The sequence below is a fragment of the Balaenoptera musculus genome, chromosome 20 (genome assembly GCF_009873245.2).
Source record: "Balaenoptera musculus isolate JJ_BM4_2016_0621 chromosome 20, mBalMus1.pri.v3, whole genome shotgun sequence".
NCBI classification, from domain to species: Eukaryota; Metazoa; Chordata; class Mammalia; order Artiodactyla; family Balaenopteridae; genus Balaenoptera; species Balaenoptera musculus.
In genome coordinates, this window is record NC_045804.1 from 27,619,428 (window position 1) to 27,637,707 (window position 18,280).

At 37.2% G+C, this 18,280-nt stretch overlaps 1 protein-coding gene across 3 annotated transcripts in view; it reads right to left on the reverse strand.

Annotated features, from left to right (window-relative positions):
- CA10 (carbonic anhydrase 10) overlaps positions 1 to 18,280 on the reverse strand; it is a 599,631-nt gene that overhangs the window by 355,611 nt on the left and 225,740 nt on the right. For all 3 annotated transcript variants that reach the window (XM_036837746.1, XM_036837745.1, XM_036837747.1), the window contains one exon: positions 5,745 to 5,887. In XM_036837746.1, coding sequence (XP_036693641.1) covers positions 5,745 to 5,887 — 143 coding nt within the window. The remainder of the gene's footprint in view (positions 1 to 5,744; positions 5,888 to 18,280) is intronic.

The following is an 18,280-nucleotide window of genomic DNA, read 5'->3' on the forward strand; positions in this document are numbered from 1 at the left end:
GTCAATTTCTCCATTTATGTCTGTTTATATTTGTTTTATGTACTGAGGTGCTCTTATCTATGTTAGGAGCATATATATTTAAAACTGTTATATTTCCTTCATTGATTTATCTCTTGATCATTATATAATGTCCTTCTTTGTCTCTTGTTACAGTCTCTGTTATAAACTCTATTCTGTCTGATATAAGTGTCTCCATCCCTGCTTTCTTTTCAGTTCCATTTGCATGGAATATCTTTTTCCATCCCTCATTTTCGGTCTGTGTGTGTCTTTAAATCTGAGGTAGGCCTCTTGTAGGCAGCATATATATGGGCCTTGTTTTTTATCCATTTACCCACTATATGTCTTCTGATTGGAACACTTAGTGCATTTACCTTTAAAGTAATTATTGTTAAGTATGCACTCATCACCATTTTGTTAATTGTTCTGGGGTTTTCTTTTGTAGTTCTTTTTTGTTCCTTTCTTCTTTTGATCTCTTCCCTTGTGATTTGATGACTATCTTTAGTGCTATGTTTGGATTCCTTTCTCTTTTAGTGTGCATCTGCTATCAATTTATGGAAAAACCTGAATGAATTTTTTGGCCAACCAAATATATAGCAATACATGATTATTTTATGTTCAAGTGTATTTTAACAACCTTGCATTTTTACTCCCCCCCCCATGTTTAATTTTTTTACCTCCTATTTCATACCTTTCTAGTTTGTGTATTCCTTAACTATTTATTGTGGATATAGATAATTTTACTTTTGTCTTTTGACCTTCCTTCTAGCTTTATAAGTGGTTGATCTATTACCTTTACAGTATATTTGCTTTTACCAATGAGATTTTTCCTTTTACAATTTTCATATTTTTAATTGTGACCTTTTCTTTTCCACTTAGATAAGTCCCTTTAACATTTCTTATAAATCCAGTTAGTCATGCTGAACTCTTTTAGTTGTTCTTGTTTCTAAAACTCTTTATGCCTCCTTCAAATCTAAATGATAGCCTTTCTGGGTAGAGTACTCTTGGTTGTAGGTTTTTTTCCTTTCATCACTTTGAATATATTGTGCCACTCCCTTCTGGCCTGCAAAGTTTCTGCTGAAAAGTCAGCTGATAGACTTATGGGAGGTCCCTTGTATGTAATTGGTTGCTTTTATCTTGTTGCTTTTAATACTCTATCTTTAATTCTTGCTATTTTAATTACAATGTCTTGGTGTGGCCCTCTTTGGCTTTATCTTCTTTGGGACTCTGTGCTTCTTGGACCTGGATGTTAGTTTCCTTTCCCAGGTTAGGGAAGTTTTCGATTATTATGTCTTCAAATAATTTATCTGCCCCTTTCTTTCTCTATTCTCTTATGGGACCCTTACATTGTAAATATTAGTGTGCTTGATGTTGTCTCAGAGGTCTCAAACTATCTTCATTTTATAAAATTCTTTTTTTTTTTCTCTTTTCTGTTATGTTAGGGTGATTCCTACTGCTCTTTTCCAGTTTGCTGATCGATTCCTCTGTATCATTTAATTGACCGTGATTCCTTCTAGTGTATTTTTAAATTTAAATTACTGATTCTTCAGCTCTGTTTGGTACTTTATATTTTCTAATTCTATTTCACTTCTCACTGTGTTCATCCATTCTTCTCCTGGGTTCACTGAGCATCTTGATGATTATTACTTTGAACTCTTTATTGGGAAGATTGCTTATCTTCATTTTGTTAAAAGTTTTTTCCTGAGGTTTTGTCTTGTTCCTTCTTTGGTACATATTTCTCTGTCTCCTCATTTTGCCTATTCTCTGTATTTATATCCAGTGTTAGACAATTTGGTTATATTTCCTGATTTTGGAGAAGTGACCTCATGTAGGAGAGGTCCTATGGAGCCTACCAGCACACTCTCTTCTGGTTACCAGAGCTATATGCTCTAGGAGTGCCCCCTATGTTGGCTGCATGGGCCTTTCTGTTGTGGCAGGACCAACTACTGTGGGAATGCTGGTAGGTGAGGCTGCATTCTGCCTGGTTGGCCACCAGGCTCTGCTTCACATGGTGGCTGCTGGCTCACTGGTGGGTTAGGCCAGTTCCCAGTACACCTGGTTGCATGGATCAGGGTGGGGGGGTCCCTGGGCTGGTGCTGTCCTTCTGGTGGTCTAAGCCAGGTCCTAGGGCAGCTTGCTGTGGGGTCTGGGATGGTCTTGGGGTGGTGCTGGTCCGCTGGTTGGTGTGTAAGTCCCAGGCACTAATAGGATAGAAAGAAGACTCTAAAATGGTGCTTGCCAGCACCAGTGTCCTTGAGGTAGAACAAGTTCCCAGGCACTGCCACCAGTGTCTGTGTCTCCAAGGTGGGTCCCAATTTCCTTCTGCCTCTCTGAGAAGCTCTCCAAAATCTGCAGGTGGGTCTGATCTGGGATACTTTCAAATTACTGATTCTGCCCTAGGTCCTTTAGCATGTGAGATTTTGTGTGCACCCTTTAAGAGCAGAGTCTCTATTTCCTAAAGCCTTCCAACTCTCTCAATATGTCAGCCTTGCTGACCATCAAAGCCACACATTTTGGGGGCTCATCTTCCTGCTGCAGGACCCCTTAGCTAGGGAGCCTAATGTGGGGCTTGGTCCCCTTCCTCCTTGGGGAGGAACTCTGCATTTGTTATTGTCTTCCCATTTATGGGTTGCCTACACAGGGGTGTGGGTCTTGACTATATTATGTCTCCACCCCTCCTACCCAACTCATTGCAGTTCCTTCTTTATACCTTTAGTTGTGGAAAATATTTCAGCTAGTCTTGAGGTTGTTCTTGTAGATAGTTGCTCTGTAAATGATTGTAATTTTGGTGTGCCCATGGCAAGACGTAAGCTCAGGGTCTTCCTACTCCTCTACCTTGGCCACATTTCTCCCAAAGTAGGATTCTTATATCCATATGCAGTGCAACAATATATGAGTGTTGTTTGAAAGTACACTTATTTTGGATTTTGTCCTATGTGTCAGATATTAACAACTGGATAAAAAGTACTCTTCTTCAAGAAAAAAAAAATTGCTTAAAAATTATCATTGTAAATAAGCATCTTAAAAGGTAAAAGAAACCACATTGTTTGTAAAATAAATATCCTTTTTTATATCCAAGACATCATATGTTTTGATTCTCATCTATTATTACCCTTTGTAGTCTTGTGTTCACATTGAATTTCAGCTCTACCTCATGCTAAAACAAATAAACAAACAAACAAACAAAACCTGTAATTCATCATCTGAGCTCTATGCCAAATCAAATATGTTCAAACAAACACAGTAACACAGTGAGGTACTGCAGCAGAGCTGCTTCGTGGGTTTATAAATAAGGTACATTTAACAATGAGCAGGAATAATCTTCATGGATACAAATGTGACATAAAACACATAATGACTGGGATGCATTTAACATGTTGATACCCAGCTGATCTCAGACTTCAAAATGTGGCAGCTTGCCCAAATTCTACAAAACCTCCTAATCTTGCAGAGAGGTTTTTAAGCCTTTTAAGTTGGATACACATTTCTTCAAGGAAAAACTAAATTCAGAGCCAGTGATTTGAATCCTTACTTCCAAAATAAATCTCCAATTCATTAAACACCATCTTTTAATAGATTGCAAACATGATTTAGCTATTGTCTATCAAGTTTAGGCATTACATTATCAGTTAATTTATCCAACTACCATCTATATTTTATATTTTCCACCTTTCACAAATGCAAAGGAAATCATCAAATGGTCCTCAGCTCTTCAAACAGCTGACAACGCAAAGCATGCCAGATATAAATATTTACACCATCAAAAGTAAATGTTTCCAAAATTCCAAACTCCAAAGCATTTTAAAATTGATTTGGATCAGGTACACTTTACTAAATTAAAAATATATTTTTTAAATCACATAACAACAAAAAAACACCAAAAGATAACATAACTTATGAATGATTTTTAACTCCAGCTATCTCTCATTCTCTTCTTTCCCAATAAATTTTAGAGAGAAGCTTTCCTGAATTAGTTTTTTTTATTTCTTTCACATCAAGATTTTCCTCTAAGATGGTCTGATGGAAAATGAAACTTGTATATTCACTGTTTGTGTTAGCTTGCCACCTTTTCCATCCCACTCCCTATGTACTTTTTACCTAATAATGCTTTAAATCCTTGTCATACTCTTAAGAAAAAATTCAGTTCCTTAACATGGCCTTAGGATCTCGCCTCTGCCTTCTTCTTCCATCCTTATCTCCTCACCAACTCCTCTTAGGTCTCTGTGCTTCAGCCTTGCTGGCCATCTTTCAGGTAATTTCTGGAATTCAGGTACCAGCCTTCCTTCTGGTTTGTGTGTGTTTACTTTTTTCATTTCTCAGTTTGCCTAGGATACAGTTATATCCTCCATCACCCTCTCCAAGAAAGAAAGAGTGATTGCATATTCAAAATTGCAATTTGCCCTTTTTATATACTGGTCAGTGAACCTATACATGCTCATGACTTGATTTGAATGATTCAACTTTTTAGAGAGAGGTATATGTAGAACCCAAGTCAAGTTCCTTTTAGGGTTTGTAAAATAAAACTGCAATTGGAACAATAATTAAGGTAGGTTAGTTTTCTATACAATCAGAACAATAAACATCATGAACTTATATAGGACCTTTTTACAAAAGTGCTTCCCAAGTCATATTTAAAACAGCACACAAACACTACTTAGCTAAATAGTCTCAATCACATGCAAGATCCTTTAAAACTTGCCTTGTGACCTGAGTCAAAGTCACTAACAAAATTTTGATGGGTCATTCGATTTTTCAATGCGTGTGTGAAAATTATGTGATAAGAAAAAAATACAATATATCAGAAGGCGAAAAGATTACTTACAAACTTGTGGTAATTAAGGTGAACAGACTGCATAAGGGGAGTAGAAAGCAGAGCCCAAGGAGCCCAACCCCTGGAGAATCAGGCACCAGCAATAGTGAAATTTATCCAAATTTTAACCCCAGTTTCTTGCACACAAATGATTTTCCGTTCCTCTTGAGTTCACAACAGCTAAATCACGTTCAAACACAGTTTTCTGTGTGTGTTTTTTCCACCTTCAACAATCTACTCAACAGTAAGGGTAGCTAAATAGAGATAAACCAGAAAAAAAAAAAAAAACACAAACACTAGATTCCAGTGATGAGGAAACCCCATGGACATTATGCTCTTCCACAAATTAAGGAGGAGCTCATTATGGGAGAAGGATAGGGAAGAAGGGATGTTGATGTGAGAATCGGGAAGCATAGTTCAGCGTTTCTGTGCAGGAGCTATGATTCTTAGCCAGCAAGCCATAGTAAAATTAATTATTGATTTTCTTATAAATCATCTAAGGTGATTTTTGTTTGTTTTTCCTTCCAGGATGATAAATGTCTGATTTTACTTTTGTTAAAATTTTTTTTTCACTTTGTTGAGGTTAAAAGAAGCCCCAGTAAAGAGGTTTCTGAGAGGAAGAATTTTCCCAGCATGATATGCAGAGGAGGCAATGCTGTTTTCTAACTTTCTTTCATGAGCTACCAAGGGATAGGACTTCAGGCAACATCCAGGGAATACAAAGAAGTAATTAGAAGCATGAGGGTTTGACTAGGTAGAGAGAAAAAGCATGATTTACACATAATTATATTTGCTGGCAATAGGCCTGAGGTCTGTAATATTACTCCTGGGTAGAAAGACAAACTCATCACAGAGATCAAGGTCTGGAAGGCTGGCTTTCAGAATCAGCATCTCTCCCTGTCCTCAACTTCACGATGGAAGCAACATGGCTGCTTACCTTCCTGCCCCCAGTGTTGATGCGAAGGGGCGTCAGAAAGGGGTCGAAGATCATGTGACTAGTCTCTATATTGACTGGCGACTGTCGTTTCCCCACAGAGCAAAGATTCCAAGCTGAGTTCACCAATCCCCAGAAAGAAGGAACTAGAAACAGAAAGAAATTTTAGAATCAGGCTGGGGAAACAATGGAAAAAGAGCTATGGCACAAAAGTCATAAAATCAAAGAGACCCATCCAATGTTTCCCACATATAGAGATCCTTGAGTGTCGTTATGGCAGTTTCCTGGCCTGAATCTTGGTCAATTTCTCTAACTCTTACCTTCATGATGTCTTAAGATCAGATTTTATTTATTTTTGACCCATTGACTCTGTGGCCTCTTTGATGGGTATAGCTAGCATTAATGACTTAATAAGAAGATGGCATAGTCCAGCCACATCATCTTTTCATATTGAGGTACACTAAATATATAGCAACTCCTCAGCTGATGCTCTGCTTTTCTGTTTGGCAGGAATGATATGGGAATCAACCTGGCTCTCGATAGAAAGTTTTATAAGCTTTTCAAAGAAGTAGCATTCAACATATATAAGGTATTTATTCTGCTGGTTGTCAAGACCAGACTGAGGGAGTGAATTATTTTATGACCCCCAATCAATGCCAGACAGGAGCTTGGCAAGTTGATTTAATGTACCATCAGCTGAAGAATGCGTTCATTGATAAGCAGAAAAAAGATGGCATTGAGTGCTGAGTGCAAATATCCAAAGGGAAATCATCCACTCATTTTCAGTGTCACATTAAATAATCTATTAAAATAAATTTCTGGACAATTTCCAGTCCTATTTTCTTCTGTTTAAAAAAGTTAGCAGAGCAGTGGGGTAACCAACCTACTAATTTTACATCAGTGAAGATCAGCGACTGTATCTTCAACATTTTCCTGCCCCCTCAGTATCTTTACTGAGGCTTTAGATCCATGTGTCCTTTATATGCCTCTGAGATTGTATGATCATCATTCAATCATCCATCCACAGCATCCATCAGCAGTCCAGTGAGCTCCTATTGCATGTCCAGTATTGGGTTAAGTTGAATTTTGAAGAAGGCAGATGCATGTAAGAACAATTACCACACTGGGGGTGGGGTACATATGAGGTTAAGTCAAGTGTATATGAAACTCTAGATGAGGGGCACCAAAGCCTGCAGCAGTGGAAGTGGAAACAGGGAGTGATGCCTACAGAAGATGAGCCTAACAATAAAGTCACAACACTCTCAAATGTATGTGTCCTCTCAGGAACTCAAATTTAATACAACCTTTAATTTACAGCAGCCATTATTCCTTCCCATGTCATGGATGGAGAAAACTGAAGCAAGAGAGGAGTATGGCAAATACCTGCCAAAGATACTATGAAAGAGAGAAGTTTTGGGCTGGATGGTATGTCTAGTCCCATCTAAATTCAAAATTCTATAACCCTTTTAATTGTTACAGGCAATTATTGGGCAGAAGTGATAAAAAACAAGTTCCTTAGAGTCTTAGAAGAATGTTTCAACACCAAAATAAAGTGGGCTTCATTGTGAAATATGGCAAATAACCTAATTTGGTTTAACCCCTTGGCAATAAGCCTCTGGTAGATCCACCCCCTTTAATTAAAAAGTTTGAATTGACTTTCCAGCTATAACAGATTTTCAAAATGGCAACAATGGCCAGGGTTACAGAGAGAGAAAGCAAAGGAGGAAGAGGGGAAGGGGAAGTAGATAGAAGAATATGTACCTGTGCTTCCTTGGCACTTTCATTTCCCATCATTATTTAAGCTATTTTATCTCTGCAAGTCACTTTATCTTTAGAAGGTACCATGACCTAGCAAAATTATAATATTTAAGGAAGCTCTTGCATTAAAAATGTATTTAAAAAACATAAACTTCTATCATCTCTAAAACGCTCTTTTAAAATCACTGACTTAATTTTATACTTATTCTTCAATCATTTCAAGTTTATTATAAAAATAAAGCCTCCATCAGTGCATGTTCTTACCTGTGATTTTCAGTGATGCACATAAACATGGCAGATGTGAGGATGCCAGGGATACAGTCATGGCACTGCCACAAATTAGTTGTGTGTCCTTAGATAGTCATTTATTTCTTGGGCCTTGGTTGGTCTCTATGGCCTCTGTTGTAGGCTGAATAATGGCCCCCTCCAAAGATGTCCACATCCTAACCCCAGAACCTGTGCATGTGTTACCTTACATTGTAAAAGTTACTGGACAGAAATTACTAAATTAAGGATCTTGAGATGAGTAGATTATCCTGGATTATCTGGGCCCCACATAATTACAAGTGTCTTTTTAATGAGAGAGGTGTAGAAGGATCACAGACATAGAGAAAAGATTTAAGGATGGAAAGAGAGGTCAGAGAAGACAGAAGATACTGGTTTTGAAGATGGAGGAAGGGGACATGAGCTAAGGAATGCAGGCGGCCTCTACAACCTGGAGTAGGCAAAGCAACAGATTCTTCCCCTAGAGCCTCCAAAAGGAACACCAGCCTGCTGACACTGATTTTAACCCCATGAGACTCATTTCAGACTTCTCACCTCCAGAACTCTAAGATAATAAATTTGTGTTGTTTTAAGTCACTAAGTTGTTATTATTTGTCACAGCCACAATAGGAAACTAATACAGCCCCCTTTATCTTTAAAATCCTGTGAGACAAGAACCTCTTTGACAATCAGGCCATCTATGATGTCCTGGGGGGCCTTCCCTGGAAGGCAGATTCATAATAAACATAGTAAGAGATGATACATATTGCATTTCATATACTCCCATGAAAATTATTAACAAAAATAATCAAATCCTATAAATGGATTGCCAGACTGCTATTATATGGCAACATGGGTGGGCAGATGCTTCTGTGCTTTACAAATAAACTTCACACCCCAAAAGTACCCCCATAAAAACACAAACAGCAAAAATATTATGTGAACATCTGATTTGCTTTTATTGGGCATGGCATTCTTTATGACAAATAGTTTCAGGGTTTTATATACCCACTTCACTATCGAGGCCTGTGTGTCTGGTTCTAACCACCTGCTTAGACAATTGAGGAATAACTGAGCAACACTCTTCCTTGCTAAGCTGTGACCCTCATTAGCTCCACTCCTGAAGAGGTATCAAAGTTTATTCATCACTGGATTGCTCATTTTAAATCAGCTGTAAATTAATAGTCTTTCAGAAATAGAAGCCACCTTAGTGGTCATCTAATCTAAATTAATAAACAAAATTAAGGCCATAAAGGCAGATAAAGTCCTCAACCCAAGGCCACACAACCAGGGAGAGGCAGAGAAGGACAGAGTAAGGACTTGTACCCAGGTCTCAAGACTCACAGTGCTCTAAATCCCTTCCACCCCAGCAGGCTTCATACATGAGCAGGTTATTAGAGTCAGAGTTTCAGAGTTAAATTGTTGTTATGGCCATTGTAAGACTTTTGCTACCATTTCTCTTTTGGTAGATCAAGAGTAACATTAATGCTTAGTTTCCAGTTAAAATAAATTTCAAGTGCAAAGGTTTCAATCAAACTGCTTTAAATATCAATCATCCCAAATAAACTTAGGATTTTTAAAAAGCCATTCAACTATAGCTGGGTAGAAAAAAGCCTTCAATTCAGGCAAGATAAGATGTGTTTGTGTCTCATCTGCAGGACCTCAAGGAGAGCTAATGGGGATGACTGCTCATGAAGAGCTGGACTAGGCAAGGTTCTAGTCCAGATGAAAGAAGTCAATGCTCTTAGAATCATTGTTATGTGTTGGGACAATAATTAAGGTGCAAATCTAGTCCAGGGACCTTAGGTGCCAAAAGGGACCAGGAATAGGTCTACAAATGTCATGTAATCTAGGTTCTAGGGAAATGCTATAGGAGGAAGGCTGTGGAAACAGAAGCATGGGGTGCCCATACTTATTAGAGCATGGGAGTGAGCCAGTAGACTTTACCTTCAGAGCAAGGCTGGACAAATGAACTAAGGCTTCAAGATTTAGAGTAGGAAACTCTCCCTCTGCATTTGTGCGGAACTCTGTTATCCCCACGATCCTAATACGTAACTATGCTCCATATTTTTGATCCTTCAGGTTTATAAACTCCCCATGTCACCCCTGGGAACGAAGTGATTTTGTAGAATGCTATGGCACTGCTTTTATTTCCAAATTTAGAGAATCATTGCTGAATTGTTTTTCTCTTAATTCCTATGGTTGTCCCAATAAATCAAATTTTTAAATTTTCTGTCATTTTTTTTAAAAGCATCAGTTATTATAGTTTACTAGCTAATGCGGTGTCTTTTTCTAGCTTGACTAATACAACTTATTGTTGAGAAAAAATGTGAATGTAAATAAAGTAAAATTGAGTGAGAATTACCCTAATTAGTAAACAACTGGTCTGAAATGTTTGAATGGCACCATCTCTAGAATCCTTTTCACACAATCTTTTAATTTACATATAACCTAAAACAGACACCAGACTTGGATATTTTTACAAATTAATTTTCACAGAGCCTAAACAATGGAACTTAACTGCTGCATCACAGCTATGTGTTATCTTGCCAAAACATTTCCCTGTGGCACTGCTGTCATTGTGACCATAAACAATAAAACCCAATGGTCTCTTGGCTCTGGGTCCAGTGAGCTATGAAAATGCTCAGTGACTGATTTCAGCTACTTAAAACATGAGCCTTGGAAAACGCAAAACCTATCAGTTGCTTATTCAAAAACCAGTGGAACAAAAAGCTCAAGTTTAGTTTATTAACACATGGTAACCCTCAGACAAAACCAAAAAAGCTCCTACTAAAATAAGAAAAAGTTTGAGAGAGCAATGAACTAGAGGGATCAAGTTTGATACTGAGTTGAAATTTGTCTCAGTGACATTTGTATCCTATAGAAAATGCTCCAAAATCAGTCTGAGCTTTTAGGCATCCTCCTTGTTCATTTGTCCTGAATTGTCATTTGTCATCTCAGCAGAATTTGCAGAGACCATGCTGTTATGGCAAGGAGTTTGACACTTGGAATTAATTTATGTAATTTATGTGACTTGCTAAATCCTATGGAAACAAGACAAACTCAATTAAAAAGTGTTTATTGACAGCCTATTATGTGCCAGACATTAGGCTTGACACTGAGAATTCATGCAGCAAATATTTACTGAGGACCTACTCTATGTGCCAGGCACTGCCATCAGTTCTGGGCAATCAGTAATGAATAAAACAGATATGGTTCCTGCTCTCATGGATCTTGCAGTCTAGTAGGGAATATGAGGGATAGTGTTTATCTCCAAGTTTATATACGCATATCTATGTAATTAGAACTATTTGCAAGTATGCTGTAGAAACAATTAAAACAGTAATGAACTATATAATATAGTATGGATTGGGGAGATAACCTAGGTAGAATGGCCAGGAATAATTCCTCTGTAGATGACATCTAACAAACCCTGGAAGGACCGAGAGGAGTTGCTTCTGAAGAGTGGCAGGGCAGAGGGCATCCAAAGCAGAGGAGAGGAGCAGGTCTTGGCAGAGAAGAGCCTGATGTGTTCAAGGAGTGGAGAGGAAGAAAGTTAACCTGAACTAGATGAGCCAGATGAGAAGAAAAGTGAGATGAGATGAGGTTGTCCAGGTAGACCAGGGACAGGAACTTGCATTTTACTCTAATGTATTAGAAAGCAACTGAGAATTTGGGGCAAGGGAGTACCATGGTCTGATTTATGAATTAAAAGCCTTGGTTGGAATACAGCCAAGAGTGAGCTTGATTACCCTTGGAGTAGTTTGAGTAGGAAAAGAATTGGTTTCTAAGCAACAGTTGGGTTTTTATGAGAATTTAATCCTATTGCTTTGGGTTTGTTTAAATTCTATCTCAAAGGCACAACTAATTGAATGTTTTAAAAACTATTCTCTTCAATATATGTTCCAATAAAATAGCATTTTCCTATGATGCAACTAGTGCATTACAAGTAATCATTTGAAGCAAGGAATATTTTCATGAAGAGATTCAGCTAAGGCAATCTTTTCTAGCTTTCAAGCAATAAACTAAGTCCCCAACTTTTCGGCCAAAGGAAAGCAATTGCAAGTTGGGAAAATGAATACTGGCATAAAACGTATTTTCAGTGAATTCAATCCTTACAAATAAAGGCTTCTGCTTCAATATAGCCATCTCTACTATAGGGTTATAAAGCATATGAATACATTTAAAATAAGAACTCATATCTTTTCCTTGCTCTTTTCCTCACCAGAGCTGATTTACTGTCCATTTCCCTATTCTCAACTCTAATAAATCTCCACTTTGAGCCATTATTAATTAGCATGTTTGAAATACTCACTGTTGCAGGATTTTTGGCCCCTTTCTGATTTCAAATTTATATCATAGGGGGAACTGGCTTTGAATAACTCTTTTGCTGCAATTCCTCTTCCACTGTTGGGACTCTGATTCATATTACATGGAGGGCGTCTAACTAGGGCTTCCCATTCTCTCACTTGGGAATCTCTAAAGGGTTGGAAATATCTTACTTAATACATAATCATTAATTTGTGCATTCACCTAAAAAATTAATGGAATATCTCCTATGAGACAGATTTTTTTAAATGCACAAATTTTTAAAAATGTTCCCACTCTAATGAAGACCTCTAATTGTGGGAAGACAGGCAAGCTAACAAATCATGTTATAATAAAACATGTGTTATAATTAAGGTGTGTGAATATTAAAGTCTAAGTGGAGACAGAGGAGTAAATTGATCCTGACCCTTTCCTCAAGTGACGACATCAGCCTTCCTAGCAGAGGAGACGTTTGAATTAATCCTGAAAGTACGAATAGAAACTGCAAGCCATACAAGTCTTATAACTAGTTAAAAGACTAAAGTTTTTCTAGAAACTGAGACAAATTATTGCTGGAATTAGAATAACTTTTATGCAGGGAGATTTTAAGCCACTGGGTCTTCTGACTTCCCCAACTTGGAGAGTTTTTATTACATAGGAGGAAGACCATGAGCTACCATATCCTTACCATGCAACCTTGAGCAGGGGGTTAAACTTCTATAGCCTTAGTTTCTGCATCTGTAAAGTGAAGATGATACTTCACAGAGTTGTTGGGAAGATAAGTGAGAATATGCTTATAAAAGGTCTAGCATAATGTCATTTCTATAACAAATATTCAATGAATGTTGGAGAAGGAGTCCCGTGAGGGGATGTTGGGGAATGGTGTGGCCACCAGCTCTGTGATCCCACCACCATAACATTCCAGAGATGAAAAGGGTAAAGTTTCCAGGCAGGATGCGGAAGAGGGGAAGGTTTCAGATGCCCACACAACCCAACCTGAATTCAAAGCAGGGAGCAGTCTAGGTCATAGGATTGGTCTCTCAATTTAATACTTTTAATGAACCCTGTGAAATTATTTCTTGGATCTATAACTCTCAACATCTGGATGAATGGAGGGAGTTAGCAGTGATATGGGTCATCCAGGATGGTTTTATCTACAAAGAAAATAATTTTAATTTAGCTTTTGGAAGTTGGTGGATTATTTGTTTATACAGCAGCTTCAGCCTCCTGTTTAGGATTGGTTCTAATATGCTAACTGGCTTGCATCCCTGCAAGCACATCAACAGAAGGTGAAGTGAAAGGAAGGAAGGGGGAGTTTTCATTTGCTGATCAGTCACCATAATCTCTGTGCTAGGAACTTGACATATCTTATCTTGCTTAATCCTCCCCACAATTCTGTGAGATAATATTACTGTTACTTTGTAGATGAGAAAAATAAGACTTAAAGAGATTATATGACTTTCCAAGGTCACTTGGCCAGTAAGTAGAGGGACTAGAATTTGAAATCAGTTCTTTTCTCTAAAACAAAGAAGTAACAAGACAGACAAAGGAAGTAAAGTAATGCATGTGTGGTAACATGTGAAACAATACACAGGCATATAAAGCAAGAGGTAGTCATCTCACCCTCCTTCCTTCCAATGACATCCCTGAGGTAATTGATGTGAACACTTTATTAGGCATCATTCAACATCTTTCACTATGTGCATACAAACACATTCAAGTACCTATACACATAGAGAAGTTCTATTTATAAAAATAGTTTTTGTTTCAAGTAACAATATACCATGAATGTCCTCTATGTCAATCCTTCATAGAGCTACTCATTCATGTGTAAGGCTACAGAGTTTCCATAGTTTGAATGCACCTTACTTTTCTAAACCATTTCCTAAATGAAAGACATTAAGATTGTTTCCATCTTATGTTACCATGAAAATCAATGCTGCAATAAATAACCTCAAACATATACTTTTCGTACTAGTAGTATTGTTTAGTCAAGGTATGTACATGCTTTATTTTAATAGATGCTGCCAGGTTACTTTAAAAGATACTGGCAGTGTCTATAAATATTTTTTTTAATATATATTTTTTTATATATATATTTTTTTTCTTAACCATATTTGCTTATTTATTTATTTATTTATTTTTATATTATTGCTGTGTTGGGTCTTCGTTCCTGTGCGAGGGCCTTCTCCAGCTGTGGCAAGCAGGGGCCTCTCTTCATCGCGATGCGCGGGCCTCCCACTATCGCGGCCTCTCCCCGTTGCGGGGCACAGGCTCCAGACGCGCAGGCTCATTAATTGTGGCTCACGGGCCTAGTTGCTCCGCGGCATGAGGGATCCTCCCAGACCAGGGCTCGAACCCGTGTCCCCTGCATTGGCAGGAAGACTCTCAACCACTGCGCCACCAGGGAAGTCCTATAAATATTTATGTTCCTATCAGCTATGTGTGGTATGTCCACTTCCCCATAATCTCCATAGCACTGAATGTTATTTATTTATTTGTTTGTTTATTTACTTATGACAATCTAATAGGAAAGATGGGATTTCACTGATTTAATTTGCATTTCTTAACTACTGCCACAGTTGAGTATCTTCTCATATGCTCATTAGCTATTTACATTTCTCTTCTGATCCTATTCTTCATGTATTTTTCTCTGGGTTATTTGTGTTTTTCATATGAGTTTTATGTATCATTTGAATTCTAGAAATATTAGCCCTCTGTCACACGCTATAAACATTTTCTCCTAGCCTATTAACTACCTTTTAAGCTCATTTTTGGTATTTGGTTATCTAGGGATTTTTAAATTTTACATGGTTGGATTTATCGATCTTTTTGTGCATAAGGTTTCTCTGTTTTCTCTATTATTTAATATTGCATATCCAACTAGAGTGTATGTATTTTCCTAAATATTAAAAAATATTTTTACTGTTATAGTTTTTACAATTTTATTTTTAAAATCTATCAGAGATTAATTTGTATATACTTAGACCACAATCTGAGGTCTAAGATTTTCCCAGATATAAACTGAATAATGCCATTATTATTTATTAAATAAACCATCTTTTGTGACCAATTGAGTGTTACTTTTATCACATATTAAGTTTCCATATACATTAGATTTGCTTCCAGTCTTTCTGGATTATTCAACCTATATTTATATTCCTGTGTCAGTGCCATATTGTTTTGAGTATAGTTACCATTTAAGGTCATTTATAAGATCAGGCTTCCTGATCAAAAAGCCTGCTCTCTTTCCCTGCTACCTCTAAAGGACCATACATGCTCCAGGGAAACTTGCTAGGATTAGTGACTCTAGGAACTTAACTGTGTTAAATTCTGAAAAATTCACCAACACGCTATTAGACAACAATTCCCTACAAATTCAAACATCTGGTGAAACACTTAAAATCCTGCAAAACATGTGGATATCTTGAAATACAGTGTCCTTTATCCATATCTGTTTGAGTATGTAAACATCTCCCTCTCTTTGTCACCCTCTAATTCTCACTCTCTCTATATGTGTGCACAAAATTATCATTATACAAATTGCAAAAGTATGCAAATGATGAAAGCCCTGCTGCTCAGATGTATGTGGAGATCAGTCGCCTTTTACAACTTCTCAGTGTTCACATTTGGGTAATCCTAGAGAAATCTCCAGCCGTTCCAGTCTGTCTTGATTTTGGCATGTATTTAAGGCATTTTCTTTACCATTTGCAAAAATAAGGGCTCAGTTATCGTCATACTACATCAGGAAAAATAATCTTTGTGCTATCCCTGAGTCTTGGGGCCCAAACACAATAAAATTGGTCACTAAACAGGGAACAAAAACACACAAATGATCTGTTGGTCTTTTCCCAATTTTGTACTGGGATGGATTGTCCAATAAGCTTGCATTTATTTTCTGTTGAGATGCTAGATTTAGCTTCTTTGACATAGTGACTTCTACCAACACATTTAACTTCTCTTCTTAATTTTCCTATTTGACTTTTGCATCAACATGCTTCCTATTAGCAGGCAATAAAACATGCAGGCATCTCACTAACTGTAGATCTCTATCATCCCCAAAATCTTATCAAAGATCAAATCTGGGTGAATTCTTTGCTTTCAAATGATTCTTGTCCAACCGAGGTACCGCTAGCCTAATCCAGGTTCCCAATGCCATGTACTTTAGTTTTTGCAACAGTTCCTTAAATTCCCCAACTCCAGGGTAAATTCCACATTACAAATGATATGAGAGCTGAGCAGACACAGAAGAACCATGACTGGAAAATAGGCTACATCTCTGGTTCACAACAGAATTTAGTGCACAGCAAGGGTCAGGATTAGATTACTCAAGATCTGTGTTGTCTTGTAGCCCTAGAGCTCTGATTCAATGCCATCATTACACCCTCAGTTCCCATTCCAATCCTTGGCACACTCAACAACTCAACAACTACTAATCAAATGTATAGATAGATAAATGGATGGATGGATGAGAAGAAACAGGACCATGCTGTCTGCTTTACGTCTTATTTTCTACCCGGTGCTTGTCATATTAGAGTCCTTCAATACAGTTTGTGGAATGAATGGATGAACATCATGCTGTTTCATTTCCATACCCTCAAAAACACAGTGTGCTCATTCCTACTTCTGGGCTTCTTTTCCCCTGTGCTTCACTGAGGTATAATTGACAAATAAAAATTGTATACATTTAGATTGTACAACATGATTTTTTTAAGGTGTATAATGTGATGATTTGATATACATATACATTGTAAAATGATTACCACAACCAAGTTAATTAACACATCCACATAGTTACCTTTTCTTTTTGAGGTGAGAACACTTAAGATCTACTTTCTTAGCAAATTTAAAGTATACAATACAGAATTGTTAACTATAATCACCACGCTGTCCATTAGATCCCCAGAATCTATTCATCTTATAAGTGTATGTGTGTGCTCTTTGACTTACATGTTCCCACTCTTCAGATCCTGGCAACCACTCTTCTACTCCCTAGTTCTATGAGTTTGAATTTTTAGATTCCACATTTATCTTCTTTTCTCTCTTGACCTTCCCCTATCAAATCCTATACATCCTACAATTCCTGATTTAAATCCCAATCCCACCATAAATCATCCTTTACTGGTTAAGTCATCCCTCTGGATTTCTAGAGAAGCTGGTTAGATGCCACATAATTTCATATTTAATTACACATGGTTATATTTTTCAATGTTTTGCAAATTCATTAATATCAAATTCTAAGTAGAAGCAAGCACCTCAAGATCAGAAACTTGAACATAGCACAACACCTGATTACAGGGCCTAGGCCTATAAAAGATAACTCATGAAGTGATTGTTCAAGATGAAATCTCTCTAAGGAACTTTTAAAAATAATTTTTATCAGAGTATAGTTGATTTACAATGTTGTTTTAGTTCAGGTGTACAGGAAAGTGAATCAGTTATACATATACATATATCCACTCTTTTTTAGATTCTTTTCTCATATAGGTCATTACAGAGTATTGACTAAAGGTCCTTATTAGTTATCTATTTTATATATAGTAGTGTGTATATATCAATCCCAATCTCCCAGTTTATCTCTCCCCCACTTGCCCTCCTGGTAACCATAAGTTTGTTTTCTACATCTGTGACTCTATTTCTCTTTCATAAATAAGTTAACTTGCACCATTTTTTTTTAGATTCCACATATAAGTGGTATCATATGATGTTTGTCTTTCTATGTCTGACTTACTTCACTCAGTATGACAATCTCTACGTCTATCCATGTTGCTGCAAATGACATTATTTCATTCTTTTTTATGGATGAATAATATTCCACTGTATATATGTACCACACATTCTTTATCCATTCCTCTGGCAATGGACATTAAAGTTGCTTCCATGTTTTGGCTATTTTAAATAGTGCTGCAATGAACATTGAGGTGCATTTATCTTTCCAATTATGGTTTTCTCTGGATATATACCCAGGAGTGGGATTGCTGGATCATACGGTAGTTCTATATTTAGTTTTTTAAGGAACCTCCATACTGCTCTCCATAATGGTTGTACCAACTTACATTCCCACCAATGGTATAGGAGGGTTCCCTTTTCTCTGCACCCTCTCCAGCATTGTTTGTAGATTTTTTGATAGTGGCCATTCTGACTAGTGTGAGGTGATACCTCATTGTAGTTTTGATTTGCATTTCTCTAATAATTAGTGATATTGAGCA